Consider the following 19,711-nt stretch of genomic DNA (forward strand, 5'->3'; position numbering starts at 1 on the left):
CAATCAATAAAGCCTTTTAATTGAAGGAAAAAGGGGGAAGCTCGCAAGGAGCCGAATCCCACACAAACGTGTGAGAATGCAAAGGCTGGTTATACAGCCCAGGTAAAGCAGGTAGGTAGAAAAAATCCATGGCAAATGCAGCAAATCCACACGACAGCAAACAATAATGAGGCGACTAGCAGAGAGGCCCAACTAAACTAAATACGGTAGTAGCCTGAATAACAATTATCAACAGGTGCTTCTGCCAGCGCTTACCAGCAGAAGCAAAGTTGCTGCACATGATCCCAAAACAGAGCACCAAACAGGAAACAATGTAAAACCAAAACTAAAATCCAACCTGTCATGTGTAACATCCATCCATTCATCCATTCTCTATGCCGCTTATGCCTCATTAGGGTCACGGGGGTATGCTGGAGCCTATCCCAGCTGACTTTCGGCGAACATGACAGTTCCAGAAACATCCATGTACAGTGGTGTGAAAAAGAGTTTGCCCCCTTCCCGATTTCTTATTTTTTTGCATGTTTGTAAGACTGAAATGTTTCACATCACCAAACAAATGTAAATATTAGTCAATGACAACACAACTGAACACAAAAAACATTTTTTAAATGAAACTTTTTATTATAAAGGGAGAAAAAAAAAAAACTTTCATGGCCCTGTGTGGAAAAGTGATCTATCAAAGCAAATACATGCAAGTGGGAACTGGTTTCCAATTGCACAATTGAGATATGTTAACACTAATTAAGGTGTTTACATGCATTTTAGAAAGCTGGTTTTAACCAAATTCATGCAATTAGGGTTTTTAGTGCATGTAAACGTACTGTTCGTGGTTTTGGATGATATTTTTGGTAAGAGAAACGGTACCTGACGGGATGTTTGCCGGGGAGGTTGGTGAGCTCGTGTATTCCAAAGCTGGCCATCTTGCCGGGGATTTGACAGGCGAGTGCCTCCTGGGTGGATCTGCTGGAATAAGAAGAGGAAGCTTTACATCTTATCGGTCTGTGCTGACTTCAATTTACAACGAAGTGTCTCTCTCTTACCACTGTAAGACAAGAATCAACAAAAACAACACAAGGCTAATGTGTCTTTTACATATTTTTAATTTGCATGACTTAATTTTTTTATATCTGTGCTCCAATGGTGTCAATTTTTAACCAATTAATCAGAAGTTTGGAGACACTTTCACATCAATTTGAATTACAAAGTGTCTCCAAACTTTTGAATGGTACTCTACATGCATATAATAAGCAAACAAACAATCCAAAATGGTGTTAAAATATCTCTTAGCAGCAGTTCACCTGGACGTCCATAGCGAGCTAGTGCAAAGGTAACAGGAGGGGGACGTGGTGCTGATGTTGGAGGCCTCGTTGCGCTGCTGGGGATGCCGGAGAAAGACGTGGACACGAACCGATGTTCTCTGTCGGTGGAGTCATTATCTCTGCAAGGAAGAAAGACGGAAGTCAGGCGTAGTCAGTCGGAAAGGAGGCAGAGAAGGCATCCGATATTTGTATTATTTCACAGTGCTATAGGAAGCTATGGTAGAGTCATTAACAGGTAACAGAAACAGAAGGATGTACTGTTAAGAAGAGCGTAGATTCATAACTAATACTGCGTATTACCTCCATTAAATGAAATAAAGTGACAATGAGTGGCTTTACCTTGGTTCTGGTTCAATTTGCATCCATTTTGGCTTGATTTGCGTGTCACAGAGTGGACCTGTAGGCAAAAAGTGACATTTATAAGGTGGCAGCGCTTTTTAAATAATATAAAATTATTTAAATACCGCTTATAGCTTAAAATCAAGTAAAATGTATTCAGTATATATGGACGACATACAGTGGCATCTCCATAAATAAGAATATTGTGTAAAAGTTATTTGAATTCAGGAGTTCAACTCAGACTAAGAGGCCACTTAAAGCAGGGGTGTCCAAATTTTTTCCAGCGAAGGCCGCACATGGAAAAGTCAAAGAATGCGGGGGCCATTTTGATATTTTGTATTTTGTAAAAGCGCTATAAAAAAAGACCTTTTATATGTAGAGTATTTAAAGTCAGCTTTGTGTTACAGGTGACAGTGTATTATTATTATTATTATTATTATTATTATTAATGATTCTGATCAACATTTCCATTTTTCCTCGTTATGTTACACCTGTTTGCTCTTTTTTTCCAATTGTTGCTGTAGGTTTTAACTTTTTTTTTTATTTCTACAATGTGCCGTGGGCTAATAAAAAATGCAATTGGCCCCCTGGCTGCACTTGGGACACCCCTGAATTAAAGGCTCAGGATGTTTTTGCAGTTAATTTAATTAGAGTGTGAACATGTACTTTATAATATTGAACTTTTTGACAATTTTTCAAATCTTATGATATACCAATTTTCAGTTTTTTATTAGCTGTAGGCTATAATCATCAAAATGATTAAAAATGAAGAAACAATGAAATATTAAGACATATATAAGAGACAACAAGCATTAAAATACAGTTACGAAGCAGATGTAAAAACGCATCGCCTAAACATAAAAAAGTGGGTCAGAAAATACAAATAAATAAATAAAAATGAGTTTCATGCTGGGTTCAAAGCAAAGGAATAAAAAATGGGTTTTAAAAGTGGACAATGAAGGGGCCTGTCTCACATGTACAGGTAGCGGGAGGTCGTTCCGCATTTTGGGAGCAGCAATGGAGAAGGCCCTGTCCCCTCTGAGCGTGCGCTTACATTAAATTAACTTATTTAAAGATAAAGATAACAACATTTATTTATTAAATTCTACATATCTTTCAAATAATAATATTTCAAATTGATTTTTTTCCCTGTGTGGCGCGGTGTTGATTTATTTTACATGATTGTGAGTACGTGAAAACTTGTGAAATGACAAAGGGCACTGTATCGCATGAATGTGGGTCAGACTGGGGGGCTGACTGGGTGACTAAATAAATAGCTGAAGAAATGAATGAGATGAATTAGCTCACCGTCGGCTGTTGTTGGATGTGTTATGTTGTCACACTTGACTGCAGTAGGACATGCAGATTCTTGGCTGCTGGTGCTTAGAACGTTTGCTGCTGGGTTTTTGCTGCATTCAACCATTCACACCCTGGAGTTTTCCAACAGACTAGATGCAAAAAAGGTACAAAAGGAAAGAAATTGCAGTCTGAATGATGAAAAACACAAAAACAGACAAGCAGCGTTTACCGTCTCTCTGCCGAGCAAACAGAAAACAAATGTTTGTTGTTATTGTTGTTATTGTTTTCCTCTGACAGTTTCTTTCCATCTCTGCCCCAGTCGACATCTGGCCTTTGTGGGAACGTCAGTCCTCCCCACGGCTCCGTGGACTTCCTGCAGTTGGCTATCGAGGCCTCCAGGAAAAAGTTCTGCCGGGCTGCTTGTGTCTTCTGCGCCGAGGCCGTCCAGCAGTGAGTTGGGGGGGCGGCATGGACCGGCTTGGGCAGGGAGGAGGGCTGTGGTTCAAGCTGGACGGAAAGATTTAACATCCCAGGTCTGGTCTTGATACGAGACTCGAAGGACGTTTTGGTACTCTTCTCTTGGTGGACTTTGCAAACAAAAGTGCCCGGATCTTTGCCGGGTTTGTAGCCTCCTGCATGGAGGCTGCCTGAGCACTCACAGCATCTGGAAGACCATCACCACACAAGCATCAGTGCACTGTCCATTAGGACATGGGTGTCCAAACTTGCCCCACGGAGGCCAACTTAAAGAAAAATATAAATTTGTGGGGGGACACCTTGATATTCTTCACATTTTAATGTATTAAACATGCAAAAATCAATCCAAATGTGGGTAAAGATATGCTAAGCTACCACAAGACCCCAGTACAGGGGGCAGCCTGGTTGCATTTTTATAGTTACTACTAAACACATGCTATACATCCACGTAACCAGAAGAATGTCAGCTAACCTCAACCACACCAATTTGACTAAAACAGATGACACAAGCAACTAAATGAGCAAATTGTCACAAACGATTTATGTATCTACCATAAGTGGCCCCCTACGTCTTTTGATTTTTCAGTATGCACTTCTCAGTGGAAAAAGCTTGGACGCACCTTTTTGATTCATAGAAGAATGTTATTTAGTTTGCAAACTAAAGCCCAGGGTTTAAACTCTAAAGAAAAAACAGCCTACATCTCAGCTTTGTGGAGCAGGCACAAAGGGACCCTTTTAAAATTGCTCATTTCTTCTTCTTCCTCTTCTTCTACTTGTTGTTAGGATTCTGGCACCACATTTTTCACAGCTTTAACCTCATGGTAAACCTGCCAAATCTTGCAAGCATACGCATCCTGGCGAAAATTGTTCACATGATAGGACGCACAAAAATCGGCAAAGACCATATACTGGAAGAAGCACAGCAAGTTGGATATTTTGGTTTGCAAGCTCCATTGTGAGGGAATTTGTGCCACACATTATTTCAATATTTTCTAAACATAAGAAATGGGCTGCGACCTGTGAATGGCCCACGGGTGGCACTTTGAACACCCCTGAATTAGGAAGACTGGCGACAGGAATATCTTACGTAAAACAGCTCCTGTGGAAGAGTTTGCCCTCCGCAAAGTGGCGCTGGACCAGATGAACGTGACTCTTGCAAGCGGCGCACTTGCTGTTGAGGGTGCCATTTTTGTTGCTGTTTTCTGGCCTCTGTGAAAGAAACCTACATCATAACACAGGGGATTTACATCTGATGAGATTGTGTCCATAAACTGACCTGAGCTGCAGGCTTCGCCAGCTTCGGCGACGTCCGTGTGGCGATGACAGCAGGAGGGGCCTGATTCTTGATGGCGGTCTTGGAGAGCGAGGCTTTGATGGCCACTGGGAGATTCTTCTTCTCTGAAGGCGCCTCCTTGGAGCCCTCTGCTGGCCTCTTAACTCTTCCCACTAAGCAAACAAAAACACTCTTGAAGCTTCATGAAGATACAGTAAATCATAGCGCCAACTGAGGCTAAAACACGATTACAATTCATTATTCTTTCATTATTCATTTCAATTAATTATTCTAGCATTCTATTATCACATTTAAAAAAAAAGCCCTGGGGAAAACAAACACATTTCCTCACTTTGTAGTGAAAATAGTCCATGTCCATGTTAAAGTACATTTGCAGACTGTCAAGTGCTTGCCAAAGCAACAGCCACTTAAAGTCAGGCCATACAAGCCAATCGGTAGTCTGAAATCATTTCCACAAAAGGTGCAGTAACAACAATGGTGAATGAAGGCAGCAGGGCATAAATATCCCTAATACAGTAGATCCCTGCATTTCAGTGGGTGTACGTTCCAAGACCACCTGCATGTAGCAAAAAAAAAAAAAAAAAAAAAAGAGTAATTGAGACGCCAATAAAAGAAAAAGTCTGTTTTGACACTCTAATCAAGCCTGGGCTATGCTGCTGTGTCCAGGTGCAAAGATATATAACATCTGTTTGCTAGAGCATCAACCCAAACATCGACCTCACTCAGGGTGCAACCAAAAATAACACACAATGTAACTGCACCACAAGGGCTGTGCAGGTATTGAAAGAAACGCTTACACACAAATATACATGCAAAATAATAATAGCATTTCTAACCCACAATGCATGCTGGGTAACTTCCTGGGCTTCCCAGCATGCCTTGCAGGTAGCATATTGTATTAGTATACGTGTATATTAGTTTGTAAGCGTTTATTTCCATACTCCCACGGTCCGTGTGGTACAGATACTTTATGTGTTCCACAATGTTATGCTGGGTCACACATGCTGAGGTTCATCATTAAATTCAAACTAAGTTTTGAACTTTTTGGAGAGTGTTTAAACAAGAGAGAAAAGTGTCTAAAGTGTATAAAGTGTATGGTGAGGAGTTTTACAGCCTTAAAACATATATAACAATTGTAAAAAAAGAAGTTGGCTATTTTCACTTATTGCGGGCTGTTTTGGGCTACTTCAACCCCCGCGAACACTGTACTTTGCACCATACTAGCTGTGTTCTCACTGGGGGTGCGTCCTTTGAAGTAGTTGTAGTACTGAGAGACGTAAGTGAGGATGCTGAGCCTGTCCGGAATCCTTAAGGCCACCATGTCCTCTGCGTCCAACAGAGCCGGGATTCCCAGCTTCTCTTCTGCCACCTGAAAGGCCTTGAAGAAGAAAACATTGACATTTGTAGGCCGTCTCATGCGTCACGAGTCAGACAAAACAGACGTCTTTAAATAGTCTACAAAATGAATAGTGTGCTTCCTGTGCACTGGTGGAAGGATAAGCAGGATGGGGCATTGTTTAGCGCCGAGCCGGGACATGCTTATTAAACATTATTAAACGCGCTGTTTGTTATCTAACAAGACCAGCAAAAAAGAAACGTGACACGTCATAAAAAATACAAGGGTGTCCATTACTACCACAAACTCATGTTTCCTTTATGAGGAGCATCTCCACTCCTCCTAAACGTCCTCGGAATAGCCCTGGGGGGCTTCTTCCAAGTGCCGCAGGAAGCCAACTGTCACGAGAAGTCGTTCACAGAGCACACACGCCGAACTCCACAGGAAGCAGCACAAAATGGGAAAAAAAGCGTCTAAATACCGGTAATGTAAAAATGGAAAAGTCCCGGCTGTGGGACTTTGGAGGTTAACATAACAAAACCAGGCCAAGTGGACAAAAAGACACACGCAAGATGGACAAAGGTAGTGGGACACGCCTCCTAATTGCTTCATTGATCAATCACGTTGTTTAGTCTAGACCGCTGGTTTTCAAAGTGGTGCCAGAAGACTTCAGGAAAGGTGCAGCATCTTGAAAAAAATGAAGAAAAGCATGTTTTTCACACCTGCTAAGCTAACTATAGTTATGTTTGAATGCTAAATACATTTTTTGTCCCGACACTGAGAGGGGTGCAGCAGAATATATATCTTTTTTTTTAGACCCCAACCATGTTATGTTCTCTTAGGGTACCCTAGTCTAAAATGCGAGTCGTATATCCTCTACATGACAGAAATCCTCCACTGTTTTTATGGATCTACCGCAAAAAGTCTAGTTAAAGATCCCCTCTATGACGGAGGGGTCTGCTATTTTTTGGGAATGTACTGCAAAAACGCTCGTCACAGCTCCTCTATACAACAGGGACACTTTTTTTTAAGAATCTGCTGCAAAAGCACCTGTCAATGTAACAGGAGGACTTTGCCGTTTTTAAGAAGCTACTACAAAAACACAAGTTAAAGATCTTCTTTATGACCGGAACCCTATGCTGTTTTTAAGAATTTACTGCAAAAAGTAAATACCATCTTTATAATGGAGGGCCAGTCAAAGATCCTCTAAAAGACAGGATTTCTCTGCTGTTTTTAGGAACCTACCGCAAAAATGCTAGTCACAGATCCTCTATATGGCAAGAGTTTTTAGGAATCTGCTGTAAAAGAGCCAGTCAGTGATCCCCTATGTACCAGGAAGACTCCTAACTCAAAAACACAAATTAAAAATCTTCTAGGAACCCTCTGCTGCTTTTAAAATCTACTTCAAAAAGTCTCGTTAAGGATCATCTTGATGATGGAGGGCTGTGCTGTTTTTTGGAAATCTGTTGCAAAAATGCTAGTCAAAGATCCTCGATAGGATTTTTAGGAATCTACTGTAAAAACGCAAGTCAACAACGCTCTAAATAACAAGAACCCTCTGCTGTTTTTAAGGAACTCTATAGGTTCTTCATGTTTCTCTTCCTGTAGGCATGTGTCCAAAAACGTTTTGCCCGTAACGTCTTGATGTTTCAGGCTTGCACGGCGGATTAAAGCGCTATAAAGTGTTTTGGACTGTCAACAGTATGGGGATGAGCAAGAGGACGTCTCACCAGCTTGTTGTTGTCAAACACATCCTCCATGCGAAGTGAGTCGTAATCTCTGCACACACAAAAAAAAACAATACAGTAACTTCGATTGTGTTTTCTCAAGAGCTGTCTTCAGTTGTAATGCAAAGATGGGTAGAACTTACATGAGATCAGGTCTGTGTCTGTGTATGAGGGCACAGAAGGCCAGTCCACTCCTGAAGGACGTGGTCATGTTGGTGATGCTCACATCTCTGTAGCCCTCACACTCGCACCTGCACCACTGCTCCAAAGCCTGGATGGCCGACATGTTCACCAAAGTGTCCAAATGTTTGGCAGTGAGGAGGAAGAGTCAGGTCCGGAGAAAAAGAGCCGGGTTGTGTTGTGAAGCGTCGCGCTGGAGCTGTGTCCTGTTTGCTTCTTGTTACCTGAGTGAGCGAATGAGCGAGTGGCGGAGTTTTGTTCCGAACCGCTGATTCGTCACAAGTTTAGTGTGGGACTGAACGTAGAAAAACATTTAAACTCAGCGTACGAAAGGGGTTAATAAATCTTTTAAACTCAGTCGTAGGGACCACAGAGTAGTAAATAAAATATTACTTAAAAAAAAAAATTGAAAATAATTCAACGAATTGTAAAACCATACTCACCTCACTATTTACAACTCGCTCCATGTTATATCGCGATAGTTAGTAATGTTGACGTTATATAGATGTAATGTAGATGTTATATTTATATCTACCGTACATATGTTACAGTATATCTATATCTATACAAACACCCAATTACTACTAAAACATTTATCTTCCCAACTATAATTTCCAAAAATAAAAAAAAACACTAGATAGACATAGATTCAAGGTTATCTAGCTAGCTCCATAATTACCAATAACCTGTTAGCTGGCTAGCTCTTTAGACAGCTACATTTCTTACCTGAAGTTAAAATCCATAATTTAAATAACTTTGATGGCTTATTTAACACACAGCTCAAAAGAGTCCTAAATATGTGAAATTAGTGTGGCCCATCCTGTATGGGCAAGAAAAATGACGGCCCGTTTATTATCATCTTGTGCACACAAGTTGTATGTAATGGTGTGTGTGTGCAAAGGTTCTTATCTGCTGTGCGCAAGGTTTGAACTTGAATTATCTTGTGCAGTGAAGATTTTTTTTAAAAAGTGCAACATGAAACGATAGCGTGTGTGCAAACATTCGTAGCTGTATTTAAAATTGCATCACTCTCTTTAAGGAACACATGAACCTGACCCATTTTGCAGCATTACATTTGACCCACAAACCTCACAAGTTTGTAACTTGAGGGTAGAGGAGAAATATTTAAGTATGAGCCGAACTTGAGCCCCTGCTAATGATGTCACAGGGGTCATGACCCCTGTGACGTCATTACTACTCAAAGATCCTCTATATAATAGGAGAGCTCTGCTCTTTTTAAGAACGTACTGCAAAACAGCTAGTTAAAGATCCTCCATATAACAGAGGAGCTCTGCTGTTTTTCAAGACCTGCTGCAAAAAACACGAGTCAGAGATCCTCCATATGGCAGGAGAGCTGACGCTTTTAACACTAGTCAAAGATCCTCTATGTAACAGAAGCTTTGACATTTTTATCTCTCGTCAAATATCTTCTATGTGACAGGAGCTCTAACATTTTTAAGGACAGATTGCAAAAAGGCTAGTCAAAGATCCTCTATATAGAGGTGAGCTCTGTTGTTTTTTAAGACCAATTGCAAAAACACTGGTTAAACATTCTGCATTCTGCAGTTCAGTTTTTAAGGACCTAATGCAAAAACATGAGTCAAAGATCCTCTCTGTGTCAGGACTTCTGATGTTTTTCACGCTAGTTAAAGATCCTCTATATGACAGGAGAGCTGTTTTTAAAACTCGATTGCAAAAACACTGGTCAAAGATTCTCTATATGACAAGAACACTCAGCTGTTTTTAAGGACCCACAGAAAAAGCTAGTCAAAGATCTCGAATAGGACAGGAGCATGCTTCTGTTTTGAAGAAAAAAAAAACAACAACAGGAGCTCTGATGTTTTTAACGCAAGTCAAAGATCTTCTATATGTTAGTGGAGCTGTTTTTAAGAACCTATTGCAAAAAACACTGGTCAAAGATTCTCTATATGACAGCAAAATTCTGCTGTTTTTAACACTAATCAAAGATCCTCTATATGATAGGAGAGCTTTTTAAGAATTTATTGCAAAAGAAAACTAGTCAAAGATCCTCATGATGACAGAAGAGCTCTCCCATTGCAAAAACACAAGTCAAGTCATGCTTCCATTTTAAGGACCTTCTGCAAAAAATGAGAAAAATCCCCCAAACCCGGTCCTACGGCAAAAACGCTCGTCAAAGATCCTCTATATAACAAGAGTGTTTGCTGTGTTTTGGAGTTTGCTGCAAAAATGACAGCCGTTGCCAAGTTTTAAACTGAAGTCACAGGCCGACCTGACGTCATTCACGGTCCACATTGGGCCCGCAGTCCGCCAGCTGAATAGATTGAGCTGCAGTGTTAAACACGGCACAGTCTGGACATGAGCGTATAATCATGGCCAGTAGGGGGCAGCGTCACACTGCACTAGTCAATGCATGCAAGGAGCTAAGGTGTCCTCTCTTTGGGCATCTTTGAAAGCATAAAAAACATTCATTATAGTAAATTAGTTTGCATTTACACATACACACACACACACACACACACACACACACACACACACACACACAATCATATTGTAACAGATGGTTTATTATGCAATGATACACATGATGTTCATAAATACATTCTACAATTGGAATATTTAAGGGGCAAATTCATATTTTAGTTTTATAAGTAGATGTGTGGCCAGTGCACATTCACGTCGCATGATTTAATTTCCCGCCATTGTTCATCTGTCCGGGCTGCATGCACACATCCTGCCGAAGGAGGCCGCAGAGCTCAAGGATGCGTCAAACTGAATGGACCGCGTCCCGCCATGCTCGTGACGTCCGAATAAAAGTCACACATGGCGAGCCACGAGAGTGGCTGACAAAATGATTACATGCTTTCTTGCCAAAATATTAGGCACAAGGCAGAGGCTTTACCTTGCAGGTGTGCCTAATGTAGTGTCCAGTAAGTCTACTTGTTACGTGAGTACGTGCACAAACAGGAAGCAGGAAAATGATCAATCATCGCCCACGTCGTCAACTTCCTGCGTGTGGGACACCACGACGCCTCTCGACATGTTCACAGCGCCATGGATCTCAGCCTCGTGCTCTCTGGCTTTGGCCCTCAGCTTGGCGATGCTGCACGAGCGCAGCTGCTCCGAACTGGGCCCCTCCCACTTCCCTAACCCCTGACCCGTCGCTTCCATGATGGCGCTCGGAGTGGCGCTGGCAGCTTTCGTCCAAGGGTAGTTGTCGTTTTCGCCGTCCTCCTGTCCTCTGGGCCAGCACTCACTGTGGGAAGCGTCCATGTGATGTTTTAAACTCCCGGTGGCTTTATCCGACATGTCAGCATCTTCGCCTTTGGGATGAGATTCGGCACGCTGGCCCTTGAGTTTCAGCTGACGCCTCATCTTGGCACGGCGGTTCTGGAACCAAACCTGGAATCACATTTAGGGATACAGTATACACCGTAAATAATACGTTTTTTTAAATGAACTTTTATGAGTGGTGAGCATCCAGCAGCTTTATCTCCCTCTGCATGCGCTTTAAAAAGTTGGCTGTGGGTGAGCAGTTGGCTCCTGACCGCCATTACGACATTGCTGCTGTGTTGTGCAATATACTTGTTAATAAATGAGCATGTGGTCAAAGACAGCTTCCACTTTCTCATGCACTCCTAATTATTATTAAAGTTAAAAAATGAACGTGCTATTATGAGTTCTTAAAATACTGAAATCACAGCCTCTCTCCAATTATCACCTGCTTGAAATGTCCCTGTCCTCTGAAATGTAGAATGTTTAATTATTATAATCAATTGGATTATTAGAAATATTCAAATATAATTTATGCATATTAGAAATACATTTACAATTTATAAATACATTTATATTTTTAACAAGAGACAATAGTCAGTCTATGTTTTCTGCATATTTTGCTGTACTTCTGAAATGTATCATTGTTAATATTAAACATATTAATAAAAATATACGTCATTTATATTATATTATAATTTATATATAATATTACACAAATAAATAAAAATAATAATTTAATTCATAATCTATAACAGAGGAGATAATAGTCACAGTCTATGCATTCTGGATTTTTTCGCAGTAGTTCCGAAATTTTAAATTTTGAAACGTTTATAAAAGAAATTACAAATAATATCCTAACATATTATAAAGTATATAATTAAAAAAAACATTTACCATTTATAAATTAATCATCCATTTATAATGGTTTCTAATTTATAATAGTTACAGTCTAGGTTTTCTGGGTTTTTTTTTGTAGAAGTCCTGAAATGTTAAATTATTAAACACTGCTAGAAAATTATAAATCATATTACATTATAACATATTATAAAACATCTATAACATAAATACATTTATCACTGATTAATAAATCTAATCTATGTATAACAGAGGAGACAATAGTCACGGTCTTTCTGGATTTGTTTTGCTGTAAATGTGTGTAATCAGAATGGATTGTCATTGCTTTAAAAAAAAAAAAACAAAAACACAAACTTTGGTCTTCTTTCATATTTGATGCCCAAACGTTTCAGACGCATACAGCAGCAGTACACACAAAGTACCAAATCAAATAAGATAAGCAATAGCACGCTTGTGCTTGCTCACCTGCACTCTGGCCTCCATGAGGTCCAACCTGAGGGCCAGGGCCTCCCTCATGAAGACATCCGGGTAGTGTGTGGTCTCGAAGGCCTTCTCCAGCTCCTCCAGCTGCCAGCTGCTGTAGTTGGCGCGGGCGCGACGCTGCTTCACCGGCCTCTGCTCGACTAGGGTGGGGCGAGCGGGTGGGAAGGGGGTTAGGGGGAAAAAAACAAAAAACACAGCGGCCCAATTTACAGCATCGCCGACGGGTGACAAGGAGCTAATGGCTCTAGATTGGCTAATTAGCGCGGCGATCATTAGCGCCGCTTCGGCACGGCTGGATAATTGATTGTTAGTTACGAGCCGTTAGCCTTTTGTAAACATTTACACTCGAGTCTGACGGCACTTAACTTAACGCTCACTGCCTGACTTACAGTATTATTGACGTTTGAACATAACTTTGAATTAGGCGCTTTACAGTCTCTGCGACACACTGGGATTTTATGAGCATTTGTTGGATACTTTTTGGATGTTGGGAATTCCAATGCAGTGATTGTGGTTCATAAAGTTTGAACAGTGAAGTGCTGCAGGTTGGACTCACCCATGCCCTCGGTTAGTTGACCCATGACCACAGCCTGCGAGGCCAGGAGCAGCGCCTCCTTGCAGGGCTCAGGCTGCAGGTAACTCCTGAGGGACTCATAGCTGATGAAGGGTCCCGGGATCAGAATGGGAGACCGGGCCGGGAAAGCGGGCAAAAACTGGGCCACGCCGGGCGCATGGAAGACCGCAGGCAGGAGAGCGGAGACCAGTTGACCCGGTCCGAACATCTCCGAGCTGATCCGGCTCTAGTCCTGCGCTGATGAAGGTATCCCAGTGGGAGCATTGGTTCTGGTGTGAGAGGGGCTCAAGGCAGGTAAAGGTAAACACAGCCGGAGGTGGTCTCTCACCTTTCTCCTCCCCTTCCTCCCGTCACATGACCTCCACCTCAGCTGGAAGAACATGCAACCTCGTCTCTCATCAGGATCATCGTTGTCGTGTCCTACCGTCTTCTTGAGCGTGAGCACGAGCGTCTCTCCTCCCCGCCTGCTGACATGTTGCAACACCTTTGCCTTCTGAGGTTTCAATCCCAGGGACACGAGCGCCAATCGAGAGGCCGTTTGTTGAGACAAGTACGTGAGAAACGGGTGGGACGATCCCCAAAAGGTGGAGGCAGCTTCCAGAATAAACACACGCTAACCGACTCGTCGAAATGACAAAAGCTTCCCAGAACATTTTTGGTGTTGATGCGGAAACACGGCGGCGATGACGGCTCGTCACCCTAAAGATCGATGACATCCGCTGGAGTCGCAAATGTATGGACTTGTTTGATGGATGCACACACACACAAAAAATGCACTTGATTTATCAACTTTCAGGTGCTTTGTTTTGACTTTGGAGCAAACGGGATACATTTTAGTAGCATTTGCACTTTAATTACAAGAACTAAAAATATTAGGTGACATGAGCCAGCTTCCTTTGTGTATTCAGGAGTATTTATATTGAGTATTTGTATATAAAAAAGCAGCTTTTCGGGAAACCCCCAGAGGGTGCAAGATCGCATTTCAGCGAGTGTGAGAAAACATCTTATCGTTACAAAACTGCCTGAATACAAACAGACATGCACATTTCTTCAGCAACGTGTCAAGTCATTAACATTAAACAGCAACAAAAAAATGTGGCAAATTTGAATTCTATATATTTTTCCTTTTATTATTCACAAATTTGCTTACACATGTTGCTAAAATCAGTATGGTTAAATATGTGTATACAACAAATGTTACATTTTCTGTATTTTTTATTTGATAAAAAAAAATAATAATGAATTTTAATTGCAGTGTTCCCTCGTTTATCGCGGGGGATAGGTTCCCAAAATAGCCCGCAGTAAGTGAAAACCCCTCACCATAGCCAACATTCATTTACAAGCTAGCAAGCAAGCAAGCTAGCGATGACACAGGAGACGTGGCAGGAGGGCAGGAAGGGGATTGATTGACAATGGTCTACAGCCAATCAGGACGCAGAAAACAATGAGTGGTGCAGTAATAAAAAAAAGCACAAAGCCCCCCCCCCCCCCCCCCCCCCGGCAAATCCGCGAAAGGTGAACCGCGATAGAGTGAGGGAACACTGTATATTAATTTTTACAATTTTATTCCTGTGCTTATTGCTTCATAAATAGGTACCAAATGTTTAATAATACCGTAATTAATAATAAAGGAATGAAGTGTAAATTACAGTACAGGAGTTAATACTGGTACCGGCTAGTTTCTGTTCTCTCTTTTATTATTAAGACATTAGTTATGGCTTTCTTTACTTATACAGCAAGCCCTTGTTTATCACAGTTAACTGGTTATCTCTAGACCGTGATAAGTCAATTTCAGCCAAGTAGGATTCCTTATTTATAAATTGAACATTTTCTTACAGTAGAGCATAGAAAACCTGTTTATGACCTTCTAAATACAGGTCTTTAACATTATTAGAGCCCTCTAGACATGAAATAACACCCCTATAGTCACCTTTACACTCATATTACCCAATATAGTCGACATAATAAGAGAAAATAAGACATTTAAGACATAAAAAAGACTTGTGCTTGTGTGTGTTGCTGTAATTGTGTTTCGGTGAGTGGAGGGCGGACAGGAAGTGACGTTGGGGGTTCAGAGTTACGTTTTAGTTTTATATTGTGCCTGTTGTGAGATTGTTCAAAACTGCAATAAAAGCCTGTTGTTATGGCAAGTCCGGCGCTTGTGTGTCTCACAAAAAAAATTAAAAAAAAGATGACAAATGTACTAAAATGTAGAGACTGATGAGAACATAATTTGGGGGTGTACACTCTTGTGGAATGGAAATAGTTTGGCGTTTCTAGGATCAGTAGAGGATGTTTATTGTTTGATTCCTCTCCTCCTGCACGCCTGATGACATGTTGTCATCTAATGACGGCAGCCTGGTAGCATAAACATCTTCCGATTAAAGCCCCTCAACACGTTAAGGAGCCGGGATTATTCGCACCCTGGCTGTGCGAGCGCTCCAGCTGGAGCTGCAAGCGTTGACGGATGCCTGACGAGCGTCAGCGTGAATTAAACACAGGTGTGCGTCAATTAATCCCGACGTCAGCTAACGGCGCATATCACGCAGACGCCTGATCGGGCGGCAGTGAAAACATCGGCCTGTCAGCGTGGCGCTTTGATCAGTGCGCCAAGTCGGGGTCCGGTGAGAAGGCGGGAGGTGAGTCACATGGTGGTCATTCCTGCGCCCTCACCTGTGGCCCTTTCATCTGCACCTGTCTAAACAGTGATTTAATGCCTCCGTTAGGGACGAAGGGCTCGGGATTAAGGCTGGACTGATCAGGACATCCACACAGAAGATACACCATATTGGTTTCTTATAAAATGATTATTATATATCGATGTGGCCAAACAATGTGTACATGTCAATTCACCACAGATTTTGGCCACACTTTCAAGAAAGACAGAAAAACAATAATCCCAAAAGTCTTTAAAGTGCACATGAAGATGTCTAAGGAAGCTAAGTTCAAAGGTCGCTTGGGTGCTGGCACTCTGCCGGACTCAAATTTCCACCAATCCCCTTAAAACTTTAAGGGATTACCCACCTCAGTCCCGCTTTAAAGAGAAGACACCCTTAAAAAGCATTTGAAATTGCTTAGAAACAAGTTAATATTTATGTTCTGCACTCCTTGTAACTCATTAATAAACAGCAATAATTGGCATAAAGCACTTTGTAGTGCAGGCACACTATTTGGTTGACACATTGTTATGAGCTGCTTCCAAAAAGTGAAATGTAGGCTCACTATTTGGCAAGCAATAGGGAATCCTTGCAATGGCTAATTAGTCTTTTTTTAAGGTTCAACTAATAAGCAACCAATATATAAACCATATTGTTATCTTGTGTAATAGAAATGCGTCTATATTGTTACGATTGAACTGGAAAAAAGGTTACAAGGTGTCTACTGACAATTTTTCATTTAATTCTAAATATAATATAAAAACATTTTTGTAAGATATGATATGATTTGGAGCAAAACCTTTGATATGAATGTTAATTTAACGGTTTATAACCACATGTATGGATGGTACATAGCCATTTAATGAAAACCATGGGTCGCCACATTTTTAGAGTTTTTGGTTGTTTTTTTTTTACATCTTATCCTAAACTTTGAGAAAAATATTTAATTTAATGGAGTTTTATAGTTGAGAGCCACTTTACAGTACATAGCTATTTAATGAAAAGCACATCTACACATTTTTTTTTTACATTTCATCATAGACATGGAGATGATTTTTTTTTGGAATATGATTTTTTTCTCTCTTTTTTTTAAATATATTTTATCCTAAACATGGAGAAAAATATTTGTTGTTATTGCGGATCTTGCTTTGAGCAACAATCTTGGATGTTAATGTGAATTGAATGGACTGTTATTGTTTAGAACCAATTTACAGTCCGGTGCCAATTACTGAACAGCATGTATCGACATTTCTTTAGTTTTTCTTACATTTATTTTGAAATAAAGGAGAAAACTGGGACTGGGATGTGTTTAAAACTGCAGCGGGGAGGGAAGATTGTACTGTTGATTTGGATGAATATGCTTCTGCTGTTACTGGCTACATTAGCACATGTATAGAGACTGTTACCACCACCAAGTATTACAGAAAATACCCTAACCAAAAACAGTGGATGAACTGTGATGTAAGGGCTAAGCTACGTGCTCGTTCGACTGCATTTGTCATGGGCACCGCTGATGACTACAAAAAGGCCAGATATGACCTGAGGAGGTCCATACGAGAGGCCAAAAGACAGTACAGACAGAAGCTGGAGGGCTACTATTCCACCTCAGACCCTCGGCGCGTGTGGGCGGGGCTCCAGCACATCACAGACTATCGACAGCAGAGTAGCGTAGCCACGTCCAGCCAAACCACACTTCCTGATGAGTTGAATGAGTTCTATGCCCGCTTTGACACCCAAACTCCTGATGAGCAGAGAGGGTGGCTGAACCTGGGGAGCACACAGGACTCACCTCTCATGGTGACATCAGCTGATGTGCGCAGGGTTCTGAACAAAACAAACCCACGAAAAGCAGCAGGGCCAGACAACATCTCAGGACGTGCACTTCGGGTTTGCTCATCAGAGCTAGCTGATGTGCTTGCTGACATATTTAACCTGTCGCTTGCACAAGCATCTGTACCGACCTGCTTTAAGTCCACCACCATAGTGCCCGTACCCAAGAAGAGCAACGTGACCTGCTTGAATGACTATCGCCCTATAGCACTCACTCCTATTGTTATGAAGTGCTTTGAAAGGATAGTCATGACCCACATCAAAAAGAGCATCCCGGCGGCAACCGTGGACCCTCTACAGTTTGCATATCGCCAGAACCGGTCCACGGATGATGCAGTCAACACTGCCATCCACACAGCCCTTTCTCACCTACAGGGCCAGGACACATACGTCAGAATGCTATTTATAGACTATAGCTCTGCTTTTAATACAGTCTGCCCCCACAAACTCACAAATAAGCTCCTCACACTTGGCCTGTCTCCCTCCCTCTGTAACTGGGTGTTTAACTTTCTCACAGGCAGGCCCCAGTCAGTCAGAGTCCACAACCGCACATCCAGCTCAAGAATTGTGAGCACTGGGACCCCACAGGGGTGTGTGCTGAGTCCACTCCTCTACACGCTCTTCACCTACGATTGCGTGGCCTCCCAGAACAACACCAGCATCATTAAATTTGCAGATGACACTACAGTCATCGGACTGATCACTGGTGGTGTTGAAACATCATACAGAAGAGAGGTGGCGGACCTCATAGCTTGGTGTCGTGATAACAATCTCCTTCTCAATACAGATAAGACTAAAGAGATGATCATCGACCCAAGAACAAGGGAAAAGGAGCCGCATAGACCCCTGTTTATTGATGAGACTGAGGTGGAGAGGGTGAAAACCTTCAAGTTCCTTGGCACACACATCAGCGAGGACCTCACCTGGTCTCACAACACCCAACAAATTCTGAAGAAGTCCCAAAGGAGACTGTACTTCCTGAGAAGACTGAGGAAATTCGGCATGTCCACCACAATCCTGAGTTGCTTCTACAGATGCACTATCGAAAGTGTCCTTACCGCCTCCATCACTGTTTGGTACGGTAACTGTACAACACGTGATAGGAAGGCACTCCAGCGGGTGATCAAGACCTCACAGAACATTGTTGGGGCAGCCCTCCCCTCACTGCAAGATATTTATAAATCTAGAGTCCTACGAAGAACACACAACCTCATCAAGGACAGCACACATCCACAACACTCATTATTCACACTCCTACCGTCAGGCAGACGCTACAGGAGTTTGAAGTCCAGGACCACAAGGCTGGCAAACAGCTTTTACCCACAGGCCATCAGGCTCCTCAACGAAGCACTCGCACACGCCGCACGCAACACACGCACACACTCATAGCACTTTATTTATTTATTTATTTATTTGTATTATTTACTTGTATTAATGTCTCGTCTGTTGTTGTTGCTTAATTTATTGGTATATATGTTTATGTGTTTATGTTTCTTATGTTCTTATTCTTTCATTTGTTTTCTTTCTTTTCTTGGGAGAATGAACAGAATAAGATTTTCATTGCATGGTATAACTGCTGTTGTACTATGCACATGACAATAAAACTCTCTTGAAACTTGAAAATATTTTTTTTGTTATTGTGGAGCAAAAACCTCGGCTGTTATTCTTTAGAACCACTTTACAGTATATAGCCCTTTAATGAAAAGCATGTATCTCCACTTGTTTAGATTATTATTAGCATTTTCTTTTTACATTTTATCCGAAACATGGAGAAAAAAACTATGTAGTTATTTTGGATATTCTTTTGAACAAATATTTTGGATGTTCATGTTAATTTTTCGAGACTGTTATTGTTTAGAACCACTTTCCAGTAGATACCCGTTCAATGTAAAGCCTATGCAATGTGATGTAAGCAAAGAACAATAGGAGTGTAACAGTGACTATCGGGGTGTTATTTCATATATACCCTAAAATATCATATTGAGTTCATTAATATTGAATCATCTTATCGCGGTCGAATCTGGAAAAAAACCTGCTAAATGAGTGACGACTGTATTTCCACATTTCTTTAGTTTTTTTTACATTA

The 19,711-nt window shown here is 41.4% G+C and overlaps 2 protein-coding genes across 2 annotated transcripts in view; both read right to left on the reverse strand.

Annotated features, from left to right (window-relative positions):
• Nucleotides 1-8,382, reverse strand: part of micall2a (mical-like 2a) — a 150,286-nt gene extending 141,904 nt beyond the window's left edge. Inside the window, exons 1-10 of the mRNA XM_054760066.1 lie at nucleotides 7,935-8,382; nucleotides 7,795-7,843; nucleotides 5,965-6,106; nucleotides 4,711-4,880; nucleotides 4,522-4,643; nucleotides 3,187-3,621; nucleotides 2,967-3,067; nucleotides 1,659-1,716; nucleotides 1,299-1,438; nucleotides 865-963 (exon numbers count right to left, since the gene is read on the reverse strand). Of these exons, the coding sequence (XP_054616041.1) occupies nucleotides 865-963; nucleotides 1,299-1,438; nucleotides 1,659-1,716; nucleotides 2,967-3,067; nucleotides 3,187-3,621; nucleotides 4,522-4,643; nucleotides 4,711-4,880; nucleotides 5,965-6,106; nucleotides 7,795-7,843; nucleotides 7,935-8,077 (1,459 nt within the window). The 5' untranslated portion in view covers nucleotides 8,078-8,382. The remainder of the gene's footprint in view (nucleotides 1-864; nucleotides 964-1,298; nucleotides 1,439-1,658; nucleotides 1,717-2,966; nucleotides 3,068-3,186; nucleotides 3,622-4,521; nucleotides 4,644-4,710; nucleotides 4,881-5,964; nucleotides 6,107-7,794; nucleotides 7,844-7,934) is intronic.
• A 2,119-nt stretch (nucleotides 8,383-10,501) lies between these two features.
• Nucleotides 10,502-14,579, reverse strand: si:dkey-43p13.5 (paired mesoderm homeobox protein 1). The gene is made up of 4 exons (XM_054759879.1): nucleotides 13,467-14,579; nucleotides 13,121-13,375; nucleotides 12,547-12,704; nucleotides 10,502-11,352 (listed from the first exon to the last, which is right to left on the reverse strand). The coding sequence occupies exons 2-4, from the start codon at nucleotides 13,344-13,346 to the stop codon at nucleotides 10,933-10,935; spliced, it is 804 nt and encodes a 267-aa protein (XP_054615854.1). The 5' UTR covers nucleotides 13,347-13,375; nucleotides 13,467-14,579; the 3' UTR covers nucleotides 10,502-10,932.
• Between the last annotated feature and the right edge of the window lie 5,132 nt (nucleotides 14,580-19,711).

The sequence above is a fragment of the Dunckerocampus dactyliophorus genome, chromosome 18, assembly GCF_027744805.1.
Source record: "Dunckerocampus dactyliophorus isolate RoL2022-P2 chromosome 18, RoL_Ddac_1.1, whole genome shotgun sequence".
NCBI classification, from domain to species: Eukaryota; Metazoa; Chordata; class Actinopteri; order Syngnathiformes; family Syngnathidae; genus Dunckerocampus; species Dunckerocampus dactyliophorus.

Excerpts from the sequence above, each read along its gene's own strand:
- si:dkey-43p13.5 (XM_054759879.1), bottom strand. The coding sequence starts at position 13,346 with ATGTTCGGACCGGGTCAACTGGTCTCCGCTCTCCTGCCTGCGGTCTTC. Across the intron at positions 12,705-13,120 it reads TCAACTAACCGAGGGCATGG|TCGAGCAGAGGCCGGTGAAG; the intron begins GTGAGTCCAACC and ends GCCCCACCCTAG. Across the intron at positions 11,353-12,546 it reads TCATGGAGGCCAGAGTGCAG|GTTTGGTTCCAGAACCGCCG; the intron begins GTGAGCAAGCAC and ends ATGTGATTCCAG.